This window comes from Oryctolagus cuniculus, chromosome 2, assembly GCF_051225735.1.
Source record: "Oryctolagus cuniculus isolate XC-2025 breed Fujian yellow rabbit chromosome 2, ASM5122573v1, whole genome shotgun sequence".
NCBI lineage: Eukaryota > Metazoa > Chordata > Mammalia > Lagomorpha > Leporidae > Oryctolagus > Oryctolagus cuniculus.
This window is the reverse complement of record NC_142868.1, coordinates 141,312,014-141,338,340: the sequence shown is the minus strand read 5'-3', so window position 1 is coordinate 141,338,340 and position 26,327 is coordinate 141,312,014. Positions and strand designations below refer to the sequence as shown.

General features: G+C 41.7%; 1 protein-coding gene across 12 annotated transcripts in view; it reads left to right on the top strand.

The window, feature by feature from the left end:
• MEIS1 (Meis homeobox 1) overlaps positions 1-26,327 on the top strand; it is a 141,520-nt gene that overhangs the window by 60,936 nt on the left and 54,257 nt on the right. For 7 of the 12 annotated variants that reach the window (XM_051837788.3, XM_051837800.3, XM_089327599.1 and 4 more), the window contains one exon: positions 17,355-17,500. The exons of the other annotated variants lie outside the window; for them this stretch is intronic. In XM_051837788.3, coding sequence (XP_051693748.1) covers positions 17,355-17,500 — 146 coding nt within the window. The remainder of the gene's footprint in view (positions 1-17,354; positions 17,501-26,327) is intronic. 12 annotated transcript variants of the gene reach the window in all.

Below are 26,327 nucleotides of genomic sequence, written 5' to 3'. Positions count from 1 at the left end.
CATGGCTTCAAAACACCCGCATTCCCATTTTTAAAAAAAAAGAAGAAGAAGAAAAGAAAAACAAGAGAGTACAGAAGGAGGCAATTAATATGATTACTCATGCCAGTTGCCATAATTTTGGTTTTCAGTCAAAATAGTCACATTTCATAGCCTGTGAGTTTTAAGGCTTTTCTGGTGGAGAGCATCTTCCCACAGCATGATTCTTAAAAACTCCATTTTGTTAAATCCTGATCACACATGCACCTAGAGAGAAGATCGTTACTTCGTTTTGGGCCTGCAGTGGCTACCACTCAACTCCCTGGTTTTTGCTCAGACCAGGCGGCACAAGTCCTTCCTTGGACTTTCCTTTGGTTGCACGAGAGGGAACTTGTTGTCTTGAATACAAAGGTGCCTGGCTTACAGAGAGTTACTTCTGAATGTTTTCTGGAGAAGAATTCTTTGGATAGGAAAGAGATACAGAGAGGCAGGCTGTGTTTCCCATATTCTCTTTTGGTGTCCAATACGGAAACCATATTATCAGAGACCACCTGGGTTTAAATTAATGGAAGTCGAGGCTGTCTCTCTTTTTCGAGTGCCAGGACATGCTGGGGTTTAGACACTTGCTAGGCCCTCAGCAAGATAAAACCACTGGGCAACAAGAGAAGGCAAGGACAGGGCAGAAACACCCCCGATACCAAGAGGAATGTGGGTTTGCAGCACCTAACCTGGATACAGAAGTTGGCCTCTGTGCCGGTAGCTGGGTGGTCCAAGCTTCAGCGTCCAGAGGGTGTAGCAAGTTCAGGCCTGGCATTTCAGCATACCCAGTCTGATAGGTGGGGCCAGCAACAAGGAATTCTCGGCCACAGGCCAAGCAGAAGTCAGGCAGGCCTGGGGCTGGCAGACTGAGGTCTGTTTGGGAGGGAGAGGATGCCCTGCAGCTGGCAGTTCAGGGGAGCAGTGTTCAGTCCTGGGAAACACGGGCCAGGAGTACAGAGTCCCAGCTGGCTACGGTTGGGCTCAGGACCAGGCCCACGGACGGACCAAGAGCAGAGCAGGGAATAATTCACTGGTTTCTATTACTTCCTTCTGGCCCTGGGTAGATTTCAGGTCAGCACACCTGTGACCTCATAACATGCACCTGGCTCACGCCTGTGTCTCGGGGAGCGCTGGAGGTGCTTTCCGCGCAGCACCCTTCCAGCGCAGGGAGCACGTGTGTGTACCCACGCTCCAAGCTGCTGTTTCATGAGGCTGCTTTGTTTATATTTCTGCATCCCTCCAGGAGGGGAGAAGTTCTTTTCTTTGATACCTCTGTGGGGAGAGATCAACTCTCCTGGGAGCTTTCCCCTGGCCTCCTTTCTCTTGGTCTCTGGCCTTGCCTGTTAAGTGTGAATTTCCCAGTTTCACGGCCCAGGGGAGGGCAGTTGCCTCCCAACTTTTGTATGGGCAGAATTTCAGGTTCCTGATGTAGGGAGGAAAACCATTTGTGAGATACGGGAAAAGGTTGGCTTGGTCCTTGGTGTTCCAGGTCGATTCATAGCTGACTCTTCCCTCTCTAGGGCCATGCCCTAGTGAGAACAGGGTTTTTCCCTCTGTTTTTTCAAATTTTTATTTTTATTTGAAAGGCAGACAGACAGACACATATGGAAACAGAGAGATCTTCCACTCAGCGTCACTCTGCAAATGCCCACAACAGCGAGGCCTGTCCTAGGCTGAAGCTAGGCACCTGGAACTCTGAGTCTCCCACCTGAGTAGCAGGAACTCAATTACATTAGCCATCACTTGCTGCCTCCCAGGGTGTGCATTTAGCAGAAAACTGGAAGCAGAAGTGGAGCTGAGAATCAAACCCAGGCACTCTGATATGTGAGGCAGGTGTCTCAATTTTGGATCTTAACTGCTGCAACAAACATCTGCTCCCTCCCCCATTTAATAGCTAGTCAATTTCTAAAGGTTTATTTATTTATTTGGAAGGCAGAGTTATAGAAAGAGGGAGAGACAGAGGACTTCAATCCACTGGTTCACTCCCCAGGTGGCAACAATGCCCTGGGCTGGGCCAGGCTGAAACCAGGAGCCACATCCAGGTCTCTCAGGTGGATGGCAAGAGCCCAAACACTTGACCATCTTCCACTGCTTTTCCAGGCCATTAACAGGCAGCTGGATTGGAAGTGGAGCAGCCGGGACACCAACCAGCACCTATATGGGATACCAGCGTCACAGGTGGCATATTTACCCACTCTGCCACAACAGCAGCCCCAGTCAGTCAACTTCGATTCCTCATGAGAAGATTTTTGATATTATTTTCTCCCTTAATCTCTGAAAAATGCCCTCTTTTTATTTTATTTTATTTTATTTTATTTTATTTTATTTTATTTTATTTTACAATCAGGCTGTTTTTGACTTTACGGAGAGTTGGAGCCAACATCCACTCATTCTTCTGAGCTTTCTCCAGACCCACAAACACCTGGTAATTTGTTTTCATCCATGCACATTTTGGAGGTGGTTTCCTAGTTAACTTTTCCCCCACTGTCTTTGACGGAGGCTCACTAACACGCCACCATGACACTGCACACGTCTCTGTCTCTTTCTTCTTTGACTTCAATAAAAAGGATGTAATTCAGGGAAGGATTATGAGGTCCGCATGCTGGGTCAGGCTTGTGCTTTAACATTAGAAAGAACCTCCAGGGGAGCCAGCAGTGTGGCATGGTGGGTAAAGCCTCCCCCTGCGACACTGGCATCCCATATGGGCAGTGGTTCGTGTCCCAGCAGCTCCACTTCTGATCCAGCTCCCTGCTAATAGCCAAGAAAGCAGTGGAAGGTGGCCCAAGTCTTTAGGCCCCTGCCCCTGTATGAGAGACCTGGAGAAAGCTCCTGGATCCAGGCTTTCGACTGGCCTAGCTCTGGCCATTGTGGCCATTTGGGGAGTGAACCACCAGCAGATGGAAGATGTCTCTCCCTCTCTCTAAATCTGCTTTCAAATAAATAAATAAATCTTAAAAAAAAAATAAGGCGTACAGGGTGGTAGTAGTCCTTTCTCATTGCTGCATGCTGACCCTGCCAGCCATGCGAGGGGTTCTGATGGAGTTCCTGGCTCTTGGCTTTGGCCTGGCTCAGCCCCAGCAGTTGTGGCCATCTGGGGATTGAACCAGTGAATGGAAGACCTCTGTCTCTCTAACTGCTTTTCAAATCAATAAAATAAACCTCAAAAGCGAAAAAACTGTGCATGGGAGATGACTGTCGGTAAAGATCCCTTGTTGAGGCATCGCTGTCTGTCAATAGGCTACCAGCTGATTTACTTTGGAGCACACTTACAAGATTCCAAGTCACTCCTGGGCTCATTTTGAATTGAAAAGAAAAAAAAAAAGGATCATATGCAATACTAGAAGAGGGAGTATGAGTATTTTTGGAAAAGATGGACTCCTAGGAATGGGAATGGAATGGAGAGAGATGACAAGGGTGATGATGATTATGTGAAAAATTTGGTGGAGGGGTGCAGATGAACATCCTTTGCTCACCAAAAGCACTCATGAGCAAAAATAAACAGACGAATTCACATTCACTGGCCAAGTCACCATTGCCAGGCGATGTGTTAAACATTTTCATGAAACGACTTCTGTTTAATTTGCCCAAATATAAGGTGTAAATGCTATCAGGAGGTTCATTGTTTCCAGCAGGGCAAAAGAAAGGTTTGTAGAGGTTCAATAACCTGCCCAGGGTCGCACAGCTATTAAGTGGTGAAGATGGGATTTGCATGAACCTAGACAATCTGACTCCAGAGGCTAAATTATTCTCTCAGAGTATTGCCAATGTAGGAGGCAAGAAGTGAGGCATTGTACAGTGGAGGAGACAAGGAGGGGAGAGGCCTGCAGCACCAACAGAGGGGATGTGACTCATCCTGGCTTGTTCTGGCATGCCAGTTAGCCTCAGTGACGTCACCTGTTCAAACCAGGCATCAGCAGGCTCAGGTATAGTCTTCATTGCAGGGGGTGACTGGAGGCTGTCCCTGTCTCCCACTCTGCAGAGACATTTGTATGCACCCAACACACTTTCTAGCTTTATTTACCTAGAGGAAAAGACCCTTCAGAATCATACCAAGATGCACAGTGTGATCCCTGGGCCAGTGGTGCAGGATCTATACTTTTTAGAAATGCAGAATCTCTGGACTGGTGCTGTGGTGTAGCCAGTAAAGCCACTGTCTTCAACACCTGCATCCCATATGGGCGCCAGTTCAAGAACAGACTGCTCCACTTCCAATCCAGCTCCCTGCTAATGAGCCTGAGAAGGCAGTGGAAGATGGCCCAAGTGCTTGGACCCCTGCACTAATGTGGGAGACCTGGAAGAATCTCCTGGCTCCTGGCTTCAGTCTAGCCCAGCCCTAGTCATTGAGGCCATTTGAGGGAGTGTGAACCACCAGATGAAAGATTCTCTGTCTCTCTCTCTCTCTCTCTCTCTCTTTCTCTCTCTCTCTCTGTAACTCTGCCTTTTAAATAAATAAATAAATCTTTAAAATTTTTTTAAAAAATACAGAATCTGAAGCTCTTTCCCTACTGGATCCCAATCTGCATCTTAACAATATCCTAGGTGCTTTGCATGCATGTGAAAATTTAAGTAGTACAGCTCTAGAAAGTTAGTTTCCTCTTTATTATGCCCACCAAAGTGAAGTCACCAAGTGACTGCTCTCTGAAGGGTGCTTATTTTGAAAGGCAAGCACTTGTCTCTAATTAACTGAGTGACTGCTTTGAGTGGCACTACAAATCCACAAAAGAACAGGAGCCTTGGGAAGCCAAAGGAGAGAAGGTTAGGTGCAATAACAGACATGCTAGTGATTCTCAGATCTCTTAGCTGAAAGGCAGTGAGACAGAAAGAGAAGGGGAAGGGAACAAAGGATTCAGAGATCTTCTATCCACAGGTTCACTCCCCAAATACCTGCAACAGCTGAGGCTGGGCTAGGCTGAAGCCAGGGGCATGGAAATCAGTCAAGATCACCCACATGGTAGGGACCCAAGTGTTTGAGCCGTCACCTGCTGCCTCCCAGGTTGTGCTTTAGCAGGATCCTAGATCGGAAGCAGAGCTCAGACTTGAATCCAGGAACTTCAATTTGGAATGCAGCATCTTCAATTCTGCATCAGATGCTTGACTCAGAAGCTGTTGAATTTTCAAATAGTCATTTTGTTTCCTCTCAAACTTTTTTATTGTTCATTTTCCTTCTAACCATCCTCAGTATCTCTTCATTCTTTGCTAGTATACATTTTGCATTGTAATTGCATTTTACTTTGTATGCAAAGAAATCTACCTGGACAGACTAGCCTTTGCCCCCTCCCCTTGACCCTCAGCACTTGCTCTTGGGCCAGCTTTTGCCTTACCTCAGGACCATTTTCTTTGCCAAGACTTTTCTCTCATTCTCTGTGTTCCACCTTTAGCTATCAGGTCACCATACCTTTCCCTTCGCTCCTACTCCCTTATGGGATAAGGGCAGAATTAAAAAGCACCAGTGAGTGATAAAGAAGAAAGTGCCTGTGAGTACCTTAAGAGAAGACTCCCAGGAAGTCAGGGAGAATGAGAGGGTGAGCTGGTTACAGCAGGTTTCTCACCAACTTGCAGCGCCCACTGCTTCAGGGAATGTGGTCCAGCCAGCCACGAGGAGCAGCAGGTGAGGGTACACATGTGAAGAGTTTCTGCAGGTTCACGTGTCATTCTAGAATGGGGCTAGTCCAGATGAACAGCATCCTACTTTTAAAAATAAGGTAACTTGGGGCCAGTGCTGTGGCATAGTAGGTTAAGCTTCTGCCGGGATCCCATATGGGCACCAGTTAGAGTCCTGGCTGCTCCACTTCTGATCCAGCTTCCTGCTAATGGCCTGGGAAGGCAGAAGAGATGCTTGGGCTCTGTACCCACATGGGAGAATCAGATGAAGCTCCTGGCTTCTGGACCCTGGCTACTGGCTCCTGGCTTCGGACTGGGCCAACTCTGGCCATTGTGGCCATTTGGGGTGTGAACCAGTGCATGGAAGATCTTTTGCTCCATCTCTCCCTCTCTCTGTAACGCTGCCTCTCAAATAAATAAATAACTTTAAAAAATTTTTTAAATAAAAATAAGGTAACTTTTAGGGACTTTTTGATGAAAATGTCTCCATAGACACTGTGCATCTGAGTATAACAACAGTGCTATAGGGCCCCAAATGCAATGCTTTTCAGATTCTTATTTTTGCCTCTTATCATCTTACATTTTGCAACATTCTCAACCTATAAACAGAAATCAGATGAGCAAACTTTTGAGACCTGCATTCTAGATTAGATGGAACTATTCCCTGATTGGAGGTTTTATAGTCACTTTTCTGTACAAAGTCTATGAGCTTTACAAGTAATCTATGGTTCTAGGCCACTCATTCTCAAAGTTAACTGGACAAGCATCATTGATGCTGGGATCTAACCCAGCCCTCAAAACATTGATTTAGTTGGTATTGAGTACAGTGTAGGGGTCAGGATTTGTAGAGGTTGTCACATGCTTCTATATGTAGCCAAAGTTCAGGAACACTATTTCTAATCTGCATGTCAGAATCCTTTTTTTTTCCCCAAAAAAATAATGCTTTTCAAGTCTATTCTATATTATTGAGTTTGTTGAATGCTATCCTGCCAATGTAAAAGTGCATGTGTATACACACATGCATATTTAATAGCAAACACAAATGCAGAGTACTGTAGAAGTTTAAAAATAAATCACACAGCAAGCTTTTAGAGACATCACCAAAAAATAAAGTAGCATCTGTGTGTGTGTATGTGTGTGTGTGTGGGGTTTCATGTTTGCCTGTCTACAAAATCTCATGTGAGACATTTGGCTCAGGTTTTCTTCCTAAAAAATCTATTTTCATAGTTATATATACCTTTATGACCATTAATTAAGATTTATGCAAGGGTACTTCAAAAAGTTCATGGAAAACTGGAATTAAAAAATAGGTTTGTTCCGGTTCAAAAATATTTGAAATCTGTGCATAGTTTTTTCACAGTATACATTTTCTATAAACCTTTTGAAGACCTCTCATATACAACATGTTGGGGAGAATATTTCAAGTAATGAACTTGTATTACTAAAATAACTTTACAAAATAGGGAAGCTACAGGGACTTAAAATGTTTTCTGAACTGTTGATTCAAGATAAAAGAGTTTATGACTTTTGTGCTGTTTTACCTTTGCGTTGGAAAGTGTATTTTCTTAGAAAAAGGTTGGGGGTTTCCATTTTGCTCTGCTGTTAGTGTAAATATATAGATATCAGTAATATTTTGCAGTGTGCTCACATCCTGAAGTTTCTAAGACTTCATTAAGAAGTTATGCTGTTTTTGTAGGGATTTTCCATGGTGTTTAGTTGTTAAAAAATGCTGAATGGATGAAAAATGAGTAAAATCTGTGTTTTTTTCCTTTCCTATTCATCATTGCTATTTGTCCTCTGTGTATAGGCAACTAATTTGCTGTTGTTCCCCTGAGGGGAATTCAAGTAAAAAAAATCATATTAAATTACCCGGAAAAGGTACTGCTATCTCGAAAGAACAAAGTAAGATGATTTTTTTAAGTCTTGGAAAATTTATCTGACTTCTTGGTGTATGTTGTATCTGTCCATGATACTCTAGTCATATGAACACTTACATAAAATAAGTCCTAAATAAACTGTAAATAGAAATACTGACCAATCCAATAGATGATTCTTATACTCCATGAATTTAGAAGGCCCATTATTTCCTTTAATCCCCTCAAATGCACATTAAGATTTTTGACAAAATAGTTGATGTTCTATAAAAATTTAGTAACTATTTTCATTCTAGGTCTCCATTATGTGGGCAGTTGCTTTTCGTGCTTTTCACCCAGTTATGTTCTGTCTATTATTTGTATTGACAGTGACGAATCAGGAAGTGATAAAAACTTAATTGAATGCATTATTTATAGTAAAGAAGCTATCCCAGATTTATTTCCACAGGATGGCAATCCCTGACTTACAAACACCCAAATTATGAATGACCTACATATACACACAAATGTTCAACCTAGATCTCTGACTTGTGTTCTCACTGAGTTGCATTCACAGAACCCATTAACCATCACAAGGATTTCTGTAAGAATCCTTGGCATTTTCAGAAACACATGGCTTCCCAAATCTAGGCAGGAGTAAACAGGAGGTGAGGGTGAGGGGAGGTGATATGTAATGATTAGTTTGTGCTCTTTCAAAAGAAATGCTGTCGGTTGATTAAAAAAAAATGTGTCCCAACACAAGCTGTATGTTTCAAAAACCTTTACTTATTACTTTACTTAAAAATCTGCCATTTGAAGACTCAGATTCATAGGCATCAGCAAGTCTTTTTTTTTTTTTTTTTTAAGTCAACACACTGGAAAGGCGAGGAAGGCGTTAGTGGTGCCTTCCTGGCCTGAATTAGTTTCCTTGAATGACTTCCTACCTGAAACCTGGCTTGGGTCAGCAAACCTGAAAGCGTGTACGTTTTGGTGGTTGGGAGCAGTTGAGGCTGGATTCAGGACAGGAGAATAGTCCAGGTACAGAAACCGCAGTGGGAAGCTTGGGAGCTCCAGGGGGGGCTCTAGCACAGGAGGATGAGAAGTCATCTTCCCTCTTATTCTTACACTTTCTGACTTCAGATACCAGTGAAGCTTCATTCATTTGATGAATAACTGATGAGGCTGAGCTGACCTTGGGACTTCGCTCCATTCGTAACCGGTTTCCTTCTAGGTATCCAAGAGCTCCTTGCCAATGAACATCAGAATGTGATCTGTGCCTGAATCGGGGGTCTAGCAGAATGGACTCACTGCTCTTCCATTGTCCCTTTTTTATCAACCTCAGTTTGGAAGCAGGGGGCATGTCAGGTTGAACTGGAAAGAGGCGCTGGAGAGAGACAGACTTTGTATGACACAAAGTAGGTAGCATCAGGGCCTACTGGGGAAAGACACTGTCACCTCCACAGGACCCTAAGGGCACCTCGCTCCATGCTTGGTTTTGTTCCTCCTGCCTGTCCAGCCTCATTTCATTCTGCTCTCCCAGGTCCTAGATCCAAGGTTGTCTCAGGCTACCCGCAGCCACATCAGGCCATCGCACACACTTCCTGTGGCCTAGGTGCTCTCCTCTGCCCTCTGCTCTCTGCCCTCTCAGGCTGTCCACTGCACCCCAACTGGCTTTTCTTCACCCTGCCAATTTCTGCTCAAAATTACTCCAGCCTTAATCAGTTCCCTTTACTTCTCACATTCACAGACATGTTTCTCTCTGATTAAATGCTTCAGTTTGCAATTGCACATGTATTGTTACATTTATTATGTTTAACATCTGTACCCTCTAACTGGAGAGCTCCATAGAAACAGAAAATCCTTGTGTCCTTCAATGTTGCCATCGAGTTGGGTCATAGTAGGATTCAATATGTTTCTGTGAATTGAATGAATGAATAACCAGAGACTGATAACGCAAAAGAGGATTACATACTGGGGACTTATTTTCAAATGCTCTATTTTACCCTTTAGAAAAGGGGGCCAGCCGTTTTAGGAAGAGGCACTTCCCCCAGGCTCTGATCATCCCCGTTTTTCTCTTAGGTTTCTGTGATGCCAAGAGTCCACTAAAGGGCTCATTCCACAGTGGTTAACTATTAACCATTTCTTGTCACCATTTAACAAAAAGAAAAGCCCTCAGGCAAATCTCTGTGGCACCAACCTTAGGAATCACATCAACCCACTTCTTTCTATTGGTGCCAATAAGATGTGTCTTTAAAGTTCGCATGTTTTACATCTTCTCTCCCACTATTCTTAGCTCTATCTTCTCCATTAGTGTCATTGGTAGGTCTGCACTGCAGGGTATTTCTTCAGCTCTTTCTAGAAAATGACATAGCGGGTGCCCATATCTCACTGTTTGAGACAAAGATGGACAGAGGAGAGAGAGAGTGAGAATAGAGAGAGAAGTCTTCAATCTGCTGGTTCACACCCCAAATGCCCACAGCAGCCGAGGCTGCACCAAACAGAACCTGAGAGTCCAGAATGCCATTCAGGTCTCCACGTAGGTTGCAGGGACCCAACTCCTTGAGCCATCACTTACTGCCTCGGATGGTGTGAATTAGCAGGAAGCTGGAGCCAGCAACCAGAGCCCTCATGAGAGGTGCAGGTGGCTTAAATACCAGGCTCAACACCTGCCCCTTAGTTTGGTTTCTAAAAGGAACCTCAAAATTTTCAGGAAAGCTATGGGTAGTAAAACACAATACATGAAAATGTCGTTTCCTTTCTCATTTCATTTTTAGCCAGTGGCATAGATTTGAACTAAGAAGAACATGGAAACCTTTAACACTTTAGTTTAAGAGGCGTAACAAGGAGCTCAAGAAGTTAACAGAATCCGAAATTAAGTTTGCAAGTTATCCATTGGATTTGGACCATTATGTATTTGTACATGGGCTGCAGTTGGAGATGGAGGAAATTCACTGTGTTTCTCTTGAAAATGTGGAATGAGTCTTAAGGGGCTGTAATACGTTTTCATACATTTGACAAAATCCTTCCTAATGTCTCTTAGAATCCCGTGACATTTTAAACTTGCACCACAGTATTAGATACTAAGTCTAACTTGTTGCTGAAAAATTGCTGAGGCAGGTGTACAGGCAAGCTGTGTGGAAAGCTGATACAATCATTTGGAAAAACCAAGAAAGCCAGAGTCCTAGTTTTCTACTCAGTTTCAAATGTTTGAAGTGTGGGTCTGGAGTTTTAGCTCATGATCAAGTTGCTTAGAGACAGTTGCATTTCATGGCTGTGATAAAACTGGAGGTGAGTAAAGTGGGGGAAGATAATTAATTCATCGGGAAAAATGCAGAAGGAAACAAATAAACTTTATTTTTTAAAGTTGAATTCAGGAAAAATACACATAGAGCAAAAAAAAAATTAGTTAGGTCCATCATTTCCAATGATATGTGCAGTAAGCAGCAGTGTGTTTCTGAAGGGCTGTGACAAACTTATAAAGAATTCTGACTCTATAACTCTCTTCATCTTTTGTCCAAGAAGAACTTAAAGATTCCAAGGAAACATCTCAGCTTGTGAGGTGTATTTCTTTTATGTTTTCTTATGACAATATTTTGAATTGTGTTGGTGAATATTTTGCAAGAGTTTAATTTAGATACGTCTCACAAACAAATGTAACAAATGGAAATTGAACCTTTGATTTTCTCTCTGCAGTGAAAATAATGCATTCATGCACTCATTTATCTATTCAGTGATCAGTGGGCAAGTTTGGGCCCCATACATGGGGATAACACTAGGGTTAGAGAACATCAAGGTATATGACTTGGTCCCTGTTTCCACATATCGTGTAATCCATTTGAGGGGATAGGTATGAAAAACCAGCAGTCCTGGCAGAGTAGCATGTGTATTAGGATGGAGGGATGTCAACAGTAGAAAACTCACTCGGGCTTGAGGGTAGGAAGAAGTCACTCGAGAGCTGGAGTCCAGCGAATGTTTCTTATGGAAGTTGGCAATTGAGCTGAGCCTGAAAAGACACTAAGAAGTTTGCCTTGTTATTGGTGGAAGGAAGGGAAGGCTACCACAGGTTGTGGGGCTGGGGTGGAGCAGCCTAAGGTAGCACAGGGCTGTGAGAGATCATGGTGGTGATGACAACGTCAGGTTCACTCAGGACTGGGGGTGGGGCCATGAGAGCAGGTGCACCCGGGTCTTGGCGAAAGCCATGCTGGAGCACCCCATGGAGAGAGATCGTGACAGGCCTTCCGAGCCAGGGTAAAAGGAGTGACCTTTCTCATGAAGGCAAAGGGTCGCCATGGAAGGATTTGAAGTGCTGGGGTGATATGTTCAGATGTGAGTTTTAGCAAATCACCCAGTTACTATACATTCTAGGTGAAGACAAAACGCTTCCCTAAGATCCCAGAAGTCTGCTAGCTGACTCCTGAGAAAGGGACGTCTATAATCCTCTTAACACAAAAACATCCCACTGCACTTCCAGCCAAATAGACACAACCACGATCTGGAGAAGAGGGTTTGGGGGTAGATCTTGCATTTTTCCTAAGAACCCTCACCATCAGACATCTGATCCAGACAGGTCCCTACAGAAGAGGCTCATCCTTTCCCTATAATGGGCTGTTTGCACCAGCCGCCACTAGGAGGGCAGGTGTGTGCCACCTACTCACTCCCTCCTTTTAGGGTGAGAATTCTCTCACTTAGACTCGCTAGAGGACAAAACATCCCAGAGGGGAAAACCCCATTGTGTTGCGCCTCCCTTTTGTTGGCAGGCAGAGAGTGTTCTCGCTTGTGTGAAGATCTAGCCAACTCCCAACCTGAGCTGTATGTTCCCCAGCATGCCTTTCAGACTCCATAGAAATTACTGTTTGGAAAGACACTGATTCTCCATTTGCGTTTAGGGACATTTGGAGACAACCACTCTATTCCTAAGCACTGGAGGGGCTGAAAGGAAAGGTTCAAGAGAGGAAATGACCCCAAAACTACAGAATCTCAATACAGAATTATCAAGGCAGAGGCTCTGGAAGCTCTGATGGCTTCCAGCTTGGCTCCTAACAAAGCAAGGGGGCCTACAACCTTACATGTTCTTCTGCCCTGGCGGTGGAAAGTTCATTTTCCTAATTAGGAGTTCTGCCTCTGTGACATAAAGGACCCTCTGACGGATAACCCACTTTATTTTTACCTGATGGCCCACTGACACGGGAAGTTCCGATTCGTTGTGATGTAAATCGTGGGTACTTTCTGGGGGTTTTGTGTCTGCCTCCCTCGGAGTAGGTTTTTGGGAATGGCAGCCCTGGGGGAGAGAGGGAGTTAGTGGGGAAGAGAAAAATGGGAGCCGGGCTTTGACCTGCCGGAGAGGAGCCCCTGCTGACACGGTCAGTCTGACCCATTGAATGGCCTGAATACGATAAATGCTGCTTTATCCTGCCTTGAAAGGCACGAGATAGCAGAGTCTAAATGCCTGGGCATGCTTAAATAGGCGACTCGGGATGTTTGAGTTGAGCGTGTTTGAAATCTGAGCTCTCTGACAGCCTGGGAGCTGCCACAGGTCACCTGCCTTGTTCCGTAGGGACAGGCCCAGGTCTCACAAGAAATTGTCCGTAGACGAATTGTAGTACAAATTCCTTTCTTTGTTGGTTGGCCTCTTTCACTAGACCATGGCCTATAAAATTTTGTAAAAACAATTCCTAAATATTATTTGAAAGGGCAAATGGCCCACGCTGAAAGGTTTGACAGTTTGACATATAGTGCATGGTTTTGATAGCTCGGAAACTAGAAAGGGTGGCCAAGATTCTCCCCCTGCTTGTTAGAAGCCTGGTGTTTTTTAAACAGTGTCTTGTTGCTGTGTAGAGTTCCTCAGCTCCTCGCAGTCTGACAGGCAGCGAGTCTGCTTCAGTGATCTTAAGTCCTTTTAGACTAATTTGCTGGCGAGCAGAAAAATAGCTAGCACCTTTGGATCCAGCGTCCAAAAGGCCCAGACACAGGTACTGCCAATTAAGGAGCCATTGGGATAATCATATCAAAGCAGATCACTGTGGAATCTTCTGCTCATGCCAGAGTCTGTGTCGAGAGAGAGAGAGAGAGAGAGAGAGAGAGCGCCAGCACCAGAGTTTCACTTCAGTGAGAGGGAAGAAAGGGCTTTGAGGGCCCGGCCTCAACAGAGCCCAGGAAGTTGCAGAGAGTGGATTTCTGCATTAGAATATTGCATATGTGTGCAGCCAGAGCACGCTCTGCACCCGCCGGCGGCCTCTGCATAGCCAAAGGCCATTTGCAGGAGCCTCTGGCCCCTCAGTCACTGGCCTACTAGTTAATTGCCACACGGACTTCATGACACATGGGCAGATAATATGACATTTTCGGTTTCTGTCACTAGCAAACGCCGCAACGTTGCTTGCACTAGTTGCTAAGAAGCTGTCAGAAACCATTAGCAGTTGGCTAAAGTCGCCCTATGGCATTTCCTCATAGCATCAGCAAAACGAGCATAAATCACCCACTGGAGCCTACTGCTATCCTAATGAGGCTGTAAGCTTGTTTATGGACTGGCATCATTTTTATGATTATTTCCACCTTTTCAGTTTGCCTTCATTTGGCGGCAGGAGAAGTCAGCTCCGGGAATGAAGTCACTGCTGACATTTTACAAATGTGGTTCAGAGCCGCTGCCTGCTGCCGTGTGGTCGGCCGGCGGTCCTCCAAGTTTGTTTAGTGATCTTAAAAATAAAAAAAGGAAATAAATCCTCTGGAGACCGCATGGAGGTGACTGTATCAAATTGCAGAGGGAATGGAAATGCTGAAGGTACAATTGACCATTTAGACTTTCCTCTGGGGTGGAGATGTTCTGAGATCAATTTTCAATTTTAGAAAGTGGAAGAGGTTAAAGAATTTATTAAAATCTATGAAAGTGTTTGCTTTGAGAATCGTCTGTTTCATTACGCTCTTCTCCTTCCCCATCTTCTCCGTTTCCCTAACTGTGTTGGAAAGGAGCAGGGTTTATTGTTTTAGGCTTTTCTGAACATGCACCAGTATTTACACTGGATTGAAAGCATTTGCTTCCAATGAAAATCTTGTCTTAGATTACAACCCAGCAGTGTAATTTCCCTCCCAGATGGGAGTAAAGTAGCTGTATTTGCCTAAAAACAGTAGGAAGAACAAACTGTGCATTAAGCCAAGGCTGGTTTTGGCTTGAGCTAATGATGTAATAGAAACCTTTTATTCGGGAGAGGTCACTGCCAGGGACTGAAGGGGGTGATCTGGCTCCTGCTTGAAAGGTTTCTCCATTGTATCTACATAAGTCTTCACTTAAAAAATCCTGTTCCTAATGCTTCTGCTTTCATACAGCAGAAATAAACAGGAAAGGTTCTGGTGAGTGTTTCGCATGGAATGCAGAGAGCCTTCCTCCCCTAATGGAGGATATAATTCAGGTGCCCTCAAGGCACGCTTTCAGGAATTCTTTTGCCTGAGGTAATGGGAAGCTAAGGCTGCTTTAAGGCCTTGATTATCTATTGATGCACAAAGCTGGAAAAAAGTCATCTCCACTGGATTATAGTAGATATTTCCATAAATTATCAATGAATTCTCTTCTAGGCAGGCACTAGGCATTGCTTGCTAAATTAATCTGAAGGGGTTTGAGATGGCTAAAAAGGCTATTTTTTTTTCTAAAGGAGGAAAACAATCCTGGGGAGGTGGTGAAAAACAGTATTATTAGGTTAGAGGCTTTTCCTTTTTAATCAATGATCAAGTATGATGTTTCTTTTCTGGAGTTACCTTGTGTATATTGAAAGTGGATTTGCCCATTGAAATTTTAAATGCTGTTGAGTTGTTTTCTTTTCTCATGTTTCTTTAATGCATTGTTATTTTATATGGTGAATTGCTTCTCTGAATAAAAAGCCTCTTTAAAAACTAGACTTTCAAAGAATTTATTAGACAAACCCAAGGGGACTTCTCATAAAACACTTGGTTATGCAAATAAAGCGTTTGGTGGGAGTGGTAGGAGCACTGATTTAGGGGTAGGGGTGTATGGTCCAGTACAGACCTCCAGAGCTCCAGGCCCAGCTACGTGACCTTGAGCCCGTCGGGACACACAGCGCTTTTTCATTGGTGCGATGACAGTTTTGGAGTTGTGAGTCTTCATGGTTTTCTCCAGTGTGAATACAGGCTACAGTCTGTAGATTGCTAACAAAAATTTATGGATTTTAAATACAGTAAAATTATTGATTTTAAACTAATCAGAGGTTAAACTCAGAAAAGTTCTATAAAAGTATTCTATTTGTGGCATGTGCTAGAAATAGAGTAGCAATGTTGAAATGAATCTAATCTTCACTCACCAAAGTTTTTAAACTTTAGCTCAGTACAAGTCAAGGCAATTAATAATAATAATAATAATAACAGGCATTTTTCTTCTTTTCAAATTGAGGGGAGGCAGTGTGTCCTGGAGGGCCACAAAAAATAATTGATGAGTTGCAACATAACTATTATAGATTAGTCGGAAATAGCTCAAAGTAGTAAGTCAAAGTAGAAAATTCTTTTATGTAGGACCTAAATAGCAGAAATGAGAAATGGAGAAATTCCTGAAGCCATGTAAATGATTCTGAGGCCAGTTCCAATAGCCACCAGGAAATCTGTCTTACCAAAGGATCAGGTTCTTTGGGTCGTGTAGGTTGTTCTCCAGTGATTTCTTTAACCCAGGACATGTGCTGTTAGGTGTGTTTGTTATGTCATAGCTAAGCCTGGGCCCTTTACCTCTTCTTTCTGGGCTCAGTTAACCTGTCCATTTCTGAAAGCCAGTAGTTCTCACAGAGCAGAGGCACCAGGTAGAAGCCGTGGTTCACTGGCAAAGGCTGTTTGTCAGAAGTTAAGCTACTTTTGGGTGTAGTAGTTTAGCCCGCTGTTATTTTCCCTTTTGACTTTGGTACCAAGACAAAAAAAAAATCTGCTTTCCATTTGTACTTTATGACTTATTTTAGACAATGTGATTATATGGGCTGCAATTTCTTTTTTGTGTGTCAAATATGGCATTGTAAAAGGAATACTACCTTTTTTATTTTACTGCATCACAGAGCTAAGATTATTTTTTAGAAGAAACAATTTTAATGTTACAACAAAAATCAATAAAAAAAACCCAGGAGCTGATATAGAGGTATATATTAGCAGGTGACTTTTCAGTACGAAGAACTTAAATCTAGACTAGACTTTAGAAGCTTCCTGTATTATTATTGTAACATAGTTCAAATTTACTCTTAATTTAGCATTACTTTATTTTATCTAAATAGTAATTGTTTTGTAATTTAAAAACTATGTGAGAGGTTTTTCCCTTACTAAATTTGATGCTCTAAGAAAAATTATTTTCTATTTTAAGCATTCCAACATCAAAATGCTTATGTGATGGATTGCCTGCATTTCTCCAACTAGTCTTAAGATAGATCACTTGTGGAAATAGTTGATATCTCAAATGCACCTTCTCACAAGTTCATGGCAATGACTATATGTGGGATTTGAATACCTAAGCAGCAATTCCATTGCTGATGGCTGCCACCATATTTAACTCCCCATAAGTGTTACACTTAATGAATCTTAGCTTATAAATATATATAGTGTGTATATATATAGTTTAGTGTATATATATATATATGAATAATTACCATGGCAACAAAGCCACTAAAGAGACTGGATATTCCCTCCCATTCCCTTTGACCTTTGGCACTGTTCTTTGAAGACATTCTTTAGACCTGACTACTTTTGAGCCTAGGCCTTGTTCTTTCTCTTTGTCATGGAAAAAAAAAAGTACCAAAGAAACTATTAATCATTTAAATTGCTCTTTTGGTTTTGTTTATATCCAAAGGCATTCTATTTGAATAAAGCATGTCAAGGTAGCATCAGTCAAAATTTGATTCACTATGTTTGCAGGTGATGGCTTGGACAACAGTGTAGCTTCCCCCAGCACAGGTGACGATGATGACCCTGATAAGGACAAAAAGCGTCACAAAAAGCGTGGCATCTTTCCCAAAGTAGCCACAAATATCATGAGGGCGTGGCTGTTCCAGCATCTAACAGTAAGTGGATTCTAAATGACATATGTAAACTAAATATGGACAATGAACCAGTTTTGATAGAAAAAAAATGATCCCTCTGGACTTGGAATATTTCCTACACCACTGTGTTCCCACAGTTTTTACTAAGGTGTTAGCACTTGTTTCCTAGACTCATACCCCAATGAGGAGTTTTATTTGAAGCTCACTATTGCCATTTGTTAACTTTTGTAAGTTATCAGTTTGAGGAGTTCATGTTCACTTGTGATTTTAAATATGTTTGTTAATGATGTTGCTTTTCTAAGTGTGACCCTTAGTACTTAGAGCCAGTTCCTGCTCAGAAGAAAATAAGACAAACCCCAGGGAGAAAGACTAAATATCGCCCAGTGCTTTTGTGGACCTTTTAGCGAATGGCCAGCAGAACTTTAAACCATGTCACAATGGCAAGATGATCACATAATTCCCTTTTGAGTGGTTTGAATGCACTGGCCTCCATTACGAAACATTCGTGTGAGTCAGCTCCATAGTGAAAGTTGTCCCGGCATTCAGAACTGTAAAGGAAAACAGCAATATAGAGTCAGCTCTTCCTGTGTAGTCCCTGGTGACTTTTCAAGCAGAGTAACAGTTTATATTGTCTGTGTGAGTATTGCTGTTTTCACTGCAGGAATTCTCCTGGAGATGTGAGAAACTGGAGATTTGGGGCTTTATGCCACCAGGGGATTTGTTTTGTTTGGCTATTGTTCTGAATGAATTTTATGTTCAAAATATTTATAATCATAATATTTTGGTGGATATTTTTGTAAGTGCGTACTGATTTAATCACATCCGAGGAAGAAAAAGACAAAATGAAAATTTACGGATAAAATAATATTTTAAAAATCAGCAAAATTGTTAAATATTAGGAACACAGGATGAATTTTGACAGGTTGCAGCATAGCTCTATACATAAACGAATGTTTCAAAGTCTTTTCTTTTATAGAAAATGTCAGGAGCAAATATTTTATGTTACCATTTTTAGCTGGTTTGCTTTCCTGAACATCATGTTTCCCCCTTAAATATCAAAACTAATTCTGTATTGTCACAAACATGCCCAGAACCTGCCCACATTCACTCCTTGCCTGCCTTCTAGGCCATGTTCCTCTGTGAGTTGTACTGGGACAGGGAGGCAAACCCGGGATGTCTGAAGGACCCCTTAGTTCTGCTCCTCTAGCGGAGGGCTGTGCCTCCGATCACACTGCAAGGCATAGTCATCCAGACTTCTAGTGTCTGTGAGCAAAATAAAAACTGAGAGCAGCAGGAATAACAAGAAAATAGTAGTTTCCTCCCTTCTTCTGTTCCCACTGTGATTCCAAACACTAGGCTACATGGACAGCTTTTTGAACAAACTTCAGGAGTTTGCTAATGGTGGAAGTTCATTGATGGTTCCACTGTTGAAGCTGCTGGGATCTTAACGTTCAATTTAGATTCCAATTTAGGTTGATCTAAAATCTGATTCCAATGCAATTACTAATGTGCCTCTTGTTACTTGTATGTAGATATTTGAGGTCTGCCTTGTGTGACTTTCCCATTGAGGATTGTCAACCAGTAGTGGGGGAAGGAAAATTAGAGTCTCCAGGGCATATCGTGGAAAATAAATAGTGTGGTATTTAGTTAAGAAATGACAGCTGGCCAAAGGTGCTGACGCAAAGATGCTCATATTCATCACCAGAGCTAATCAGCTAACTTGACCTGGGGAATGAATTGGAGTGAGAGGATAAACTCAGGGTGTCCCTGAAGTTACAACCATGCTATTTCTATTTCTTATTCCAACTGAGGAAATCCAAGAGATTTCTTATTCCAACAGAGCTTTCTTTAGCCCCCATCTCAATCTGCATAGGAGTGTTGGTTTTACTTGAAGCTGTGGCAGCCCTGAATAAAATATAATCAAATATTGGCTCAGACAGGATCAGGAGAGAGAGGCAAGTTATTTCATTCCTCTGCCAGTTCTCCTGTTTTTCTAGGTCATACCCTTCTGAAGAATCTTACAGAGAGCTATATTATCTTTTTCAGAAAAACAAACAAAAAAAAACAACAAGAAACCATTCTAACAACCAGTGTCACTTTGCCTGTATTACAGTGTTTATGTGAGTTATGGGGAACTGGGGCAATTGTAACAGAAATTATTCATGAGCTGCCTGAGTTTTTTTTTTTTTCCTGGCTAGTTGACTTTGGTTTTGGGGTCTTTGCTGGCCTGTACCACTGCCCTGGAAAGGGCAACCCATTCCTGTGTGTTTCCTTGGCTTTCTGTGAATGGTCACAGAAGTTGTCTTATGGGATCCGTTGGCTGTATCTCCCTCCCTTAACTACAACAGTGCCATCTGCTCATGCAGAAATATTAATGATGATAACAGTCTCTAAAAATTAAATTGACTGCATAACTTCATCTAAAAAGCAAAGTCAGGAGGTACATTTAGAGTGTTCACCCATTTCCTTCCGCCAGTGAGAAAGATTCCCTTTCTCTTCTCTAATTGCAAAAGCAAATAGATCTCTAGTTACAAGAACACCTTCACCTTGTTTTGTTGTCATTATTGAAGGAACACTTGGACTACTTAAGCAACATTTATAGAAAGGAACTCATTCTAATAAATTCTATGGAAAAACTTACAGAATTGGCAGGTTTGTTACTGTTTGTCCAAACTGAACCACTGACATCTCAGTACTAATCCTTCAGTAACTTTATCTCAAATTCTGAGATGTCTTCAGGGATACACAATTCATTAGGAAGACTGTGTGTAAATTTTAAATGATCACATTATTGTTATGTGATTAATGCAACTTATCTAGAAAATCCTTTCTGAAATCTTGCTAGATAGAAAAAAGCAATTGAAACTCTGGCTAATTAAAACAATAGCAATAACAATTTATTAGCAAATTGTAAACTAATCTTTTTAAATGCCAAAAGGCATAATCTAAAACCTCACCCACCTTATTGAGAGCAAATTACTGTTTTTTTCCTTTTCAAATAAATGGATCAATCCTTTCATTGGATTTATTCAGTTAAAAAAAATCTGCCCTTGAAAGGGCTTTCCAGCCTTTTTTGTGTTAGAGGAATAGAATAGGGCCTGAATCAAACACCTTTCTGGATTTGCACCCCAGCTGCAAGAGAAGACAGACATGCTGGTCCACAGTTATCCACAGGTACATTTAATCAGTAGCACATTTTACTGCTCCAGAGAGAGAAGTTAAGCATCGTGCTTGGGACTCACAGTCTCTAGCAAGCTGAACGGTACATATTTGTGTATAATGAAAACAGCAGAAGGAAAAGGAAACAAGTTTTAAACTTTGGTGATTATGGGGTAAAAGGAAGTTTCAGTGAGGTAAATTCCCAGCTTAGAGTTAGTTGAATATTTGCCAGTGTTGATAAGTAGAAAAGATCTCCTAAAAGAAACTATTCCCTGGAATTGAAGAGTGACTGATGTGATTTAGATAATAAGAGAGAATTAGAAAGAAAATAAAGCATTTATTAATAGAAATGCTTGCAGTTGCCTAAAGATAAAGGATTGCAAGTGATTAAAAAGTACTTACTATTTGCCTATGAGTCAGTGTACAATGACAATCAGTTCAGGGGCATACGTCACAGCAGTGTGTTTCTTCTGTCTTGAGGGTGTTCATTACTGCAGCTGGGAAAAGCCTGCTACGTCACAGCGCTTAAGCTGGATGTGTTTTGCACATCACTGTTTCTTCTGCTCACAATATTACAAAGATATGTCTCCAAGGGCCTACTGAAGGTGAGGAAAAAGAATAAATACGATGTTTAAGGTAAAAGTCAGGGGTCTTTTTTTCTTTCTGTTTGCCTACCTTATCATATGGAGGCTTGAAATATAATCTAAGTAGAAAAGCGGCGAATGTGGTGCTTATTTAACATATGTGTGACTGTATTTCCCTGCATAGAGCTGCTATGTGTCCCAGGATCCTGAAAGTTAGGGAGAGTGGAGGTAGTTAAAAAACTACATACCTGCCAATTCAGATGCTGGAAGCATTTACAGGTCAATATTTGGCATTCACCAGGCAGAGAGGTGATCCTCAGGTGAGATAAGTGATTTTCATTCTCATTCTCTCTGAAACCCCGAATGAACCTGAGAATCCCATTGGGTTACGTCTTACAATCAACATGAACTTTATTTCTAAGTCAGATACTCATATTTGCTATGTGTCTTTGTTTTGTTTTATTTCTTTGTATGTGTGAACTTCTAGCCTTGAAAATATTTTTGCGTGTGTGTGGCCAAATTTATGTCTGGATTTCTGATTTATAAGACTTTCCTCTCATTGTGGATAAAGCCAATGTGAGGGGCTGTAGAATCTTCCAGGTTGAGAATGGCGTTTCCATAGAAACACTATTAGATGAAAAGTGCCCTGCGGGTCCGCCACTCTGAGGATGGAGTAAATGGAATTGAATTGGGAATTGAATGCTCTAGAAGAGACAGATGTTGTTTCATTGGTTTTGCTTTTGGTAACAAGATCTGTTGGAGATATCTTAGTGTCATATCTCTGCTTGCAGTTTCAAGATTTACCCTTTGAACGTTATGAATCATTATTACAGTGAAAACACCTCTGATTGGTATCCAGATAACCTGTTCTGTTGGTCAAGTGAGTTGAAAGTCAAAAGGCAGACAGAAGGCCCCCTAGGTAGGCACATATGTGGGTAGTACATGGAACTGTCTTCTCTCTTCCCCTATCTATTTCTCTTTCTCTCCCTCACCTCTACACAGAGAACGTTCTTGTTTTGGCTAGCATTGTCCAGCATTGTCCAGCTACCTGTCCTCAAAGTTGCTGGCCAGTCCTGAGAAGATGGTGGGGCTGGACAACTGTAGCTTTGCACTCTTGTCTGAAATGGTGGTTAGCGGATTACAAAGAATTTAGGAAAGGCAGTCCAGCTTCAAACTAGACCTAACCTACCTTCTTTTTTGTGTACTTGAGTTGAAGGAATGGCTTGTGGAGATGGTAGGGAACTTTGCTTCCTTCTTTACTACATGTTACCTGCAGATCTGTTATTAAGTGAAGATACTTGAAAGCTCGTATCAAAGAGAAGAGTTTTGTTTTTCCTTTTCACTGTCTGTTTCTCATATCAGAAATGGACTCTCTTAAATATAGCAGAATGTCTTTGTCGTTGCTACTTTTCCCCTTACGTGCAGTTGCCTTTCACGGTCACCTCTGACCCCAGCTAAACTTTGCTGAGACTAACTCAGGCTGGAATGATAAAGCCCTCTCCTTTCATTTGAAAAGATCTCTGCTATGTTGGAGAGAGCATATTTCAGCTTTGATTAGATAACGGGCCTGCCTATTTTTCACCCAAGTGGGAATCATTTGTCTCAGGAGGAAAATAGAATAGATTATTTAATTACTGGAAGGGAATATTGGAATGCCCTCATTCTTCTGTGATATACATCATAGAAGCTCTGGTTTAATAATGAAGCGGGTGGTTTCCAGATTCTGGGGCAACTGCCTTTTTCTTTTTCTTAGCTGGTTATTGAAATCCTAATGGGATGGGTGATGAATTTTCTTAGGTCAGGTAAACTGAAAAGGCTACAGCTGGAATTCTTCACCCAGAAGAATCGGAGTTAATACTAATGATCATTGTGAATTAGAAGATCAAAGGGGAAGCATCAGCCTGTTCTCCAAGTTGTTGCCCCAGAGGCCATTAGTGACCTGGCAAAGCTCTCTCCCAGCCTTCCTTGCTCCTCCTTCTTCTGGCCCCAGCCTTTCTTCCCCACTCCTAGTTATGCACCTCTGACCCGGGGTAATTACAGTCGGTTGATGAGGAGGCATAGCGCGGCGGGGGGTTGGGGAGGACAATCAGAAGTAAAAACAAAAGTCCGATTTAAGAACTGCCCATTTATCCAGGTAGGTAGGACTTATAGGCAAATGAGCTCTGCCTGGGGCTCGTTGTTACTTTCAGGGAGTAAGGGAGAGTTTTGTGCTGATAGAAATGACTTCTCTATTCACTGATGGCTTTCTGCAAGGGAGTTTTTCAGAGTCTGCTTGGCAATTTGTCATATTATTCTAGATTTTTTTTCTTTTGTTTCCAAGGCTAAGATAAAAATACACGGTAATTTGGTTTTCTAATATACTCTTAATCAGGCTAATTAAATAAAGGATTAGGTTCAAAACAAAAGTGCCTGCATAAGCACAGTTTATTAAGTTGATGGTTGCTGATGCACATGACTATTGAACTCCAGCCAGCCATTTGTACTTCAAAGCATATATCAATAGCATGTCTTTATACTCCAATTAGTGACAATGTGTTTCTGAAGATAAAATATCAAATTCAGTCAATGAACTGCTCTTCCTCAATTTATTTTTCAGATTAAAATGGAGCAGTATATATATGATATGAGTGTATATATATATATATATGAGTATATTTTGTTTCTTTATAAAAACCAGCTCTGTTTGGGAATTTGATGTCTCACTATTTACTTTCTCAATGTGTAAGATTCCGAGTGGAGGCACATTCCCTTAAAGTATGAAGGTGTGTCCGAGGGAAAATCAGATGCTTGTATTTTAGGAAGGATTCTAATATTTTGTTTTAGATTGATTTGATTGGTTGCTTGTTTATCCAGCGAATGAATCTATATGACATGGGATTTGGGATATTGTGACTTCACTGGAAATATTCATATCATAGGTCAGTCTTTCTTACTAAAGTATGAATGCGGTTCTGTATATGTATACAAGTATATCCCTACATACTGGTATGTATGCATTTTTCTAGAGTACAAGTCCCTCTGAACCCCTGCCATCTCTACCAATACTAGTGAAGAAAAACTATCCATTTATGAATTTTAATGGCATAAATAGCCCTACTTAGGGCTACAATTTTTCTATTGACCTGGGCCAACACTGCTGTCTCACAGGGTCTGCATTGGCAGGAAGAGGGGAGTCAGGAGTTAAATCCAGGCACTCTGATGTGGGACACAGAAATCTTAACTGCTAGACTAAATACCCATTTCCAGAATTTAAAGTTTTTAAATGTTTTTGCTTTTCAGTACTTATTATTGTGTGATCAGTTTTTACCTGGGTTTACATGGACTTTGTTGCTGGCATTCCTGCAGCACCCGGGGGCTCCCATTTGTCCCATGACCTGAACATTTGGTGTGCTAGGAAGTTCTTGGGAGGTCCAGAGGCCAGGGGTATTGTTTATTAACATGCACACTCATCCTAAGAAGGATCTCAAGGTCGTTTCTTTTGCCATTTATAGAAGCTTAGGAATCATTCTTATCTATTACTTAAAGAAAAGCCACTTTCCAAACTTCATGGGGGAGGAACAACAAAAATGGCTTGATTTCATTTTTTTTAAAAAAGAAATGAAATTATCTCCTGTCTATATCATGTTACTTTTGTCATGTTTTTAAAAACTTGATCTATTACTTGCTTGGCTATTTTGACGTTGGATCATTCTGTCCTTTTGGCAACTGGAAAAAAGACTGTGCAAAAGGCAAATAAAATGTAACATGTATCTGTGATGTTTCACACTTTATTATTTTCCCATCGACTGGATGCTTAAGATAATCTTGTGAGGTGGACAGGATGACAGCAATACAGTTGAGAGGAGTTAATGATTCTCCTCAAGGTCAAAAGCTTGGGGACTGACTGAGCTTGAACCAGGCAGGATCTTCTGACTTGAATTTCCATGTGCTTTCCACCAGGTTGCCTTTCTAAGGCAGAGCAAATCAAATCATATCGTGAGAGTTCAAAGGTATAATTATAATCTCATTCCACAAGCTAGCTAATTAGTATCTCTTTTAAATAAAAATATGAGCCAGAGGGTTTGGCATAAAACCTCATAGTACATTCTGATGGTAGTTGGTACCTAAGACTCAAGGATGGCACTTTTCTTTCTGGATTCCTTTTCTAGACATATCTGCCCAATAAGAAAAAGCAAAACTACAGCTATTGAAATTTTGTGACAATCTTAATAAATTCTGCACTGTTAGAATTTCAGGATTTGAGCATTGTTTAACTGCTCCTCCTTCTTACAGAAATATGTAAATCTCTACCCATGTCTGCTACAAACAATGTCTGATAGTGATTTGGGAGTGAAGAATCTTTCTTCATGCAAATCCTAACTAAACCTCCTAACACAACTTAGCTCCTTGAAGTTGTGTGTATGTTTTTTTTTTTTTTTTTTTTTTTTTGCTTGTCACGTGGCTGCAATGCCAAAGAGCTGTGTCTTTAATTTGCTTTATGGAGATAGAAGAAACTGCTTATGCAGCCCCGATTACTCTTGAAACTGCAATCCAACTGTCATTTCTCAGCAAAGAAGGCTGCTAAACCCTGGAGAATTAAGCTGCCGCTCTGGGGTATGACACCAGGGTCTGATCATTTTAAAGCTAGTAATAACCAGAATCCTAAAATTCTTATGAATAAAATGTAATTTTAGTAATGTTTCCATAAACAGTGGTAATGGTGGCATTTTAGTAGGCAGTGACATTAGTCACATCGAAATTGCACCACATTGGCTTTTAAATTACTCCACCTGTCTGTATGAATAGAATTTTCAGTGTAAAAGCAGAGAGACAGCTGCTGCTAATGTCTCCTTCTCCCTGTGCAGATAGCGTTGGCAAATCTACATGCATAAAGGACTGGTTTGTGATGTAAAACGGTACCTGACCCCGCTGGCTCCTGCGCTACAAAGCAATACCTTTAATTACCAGTGGCTGTGTTTAGTTGTTGATATAAAAATGTCAGCTTCCAGGAGGGTAACCTCAGGTTCACTCCCTCTAGTAATGTCACCCGCCGTACACTCTTTTCCTTCCACCCACATCCGTCGTGCGACGGGCAAGCATTTATCTTGATGTGCTTCAGAAACGTG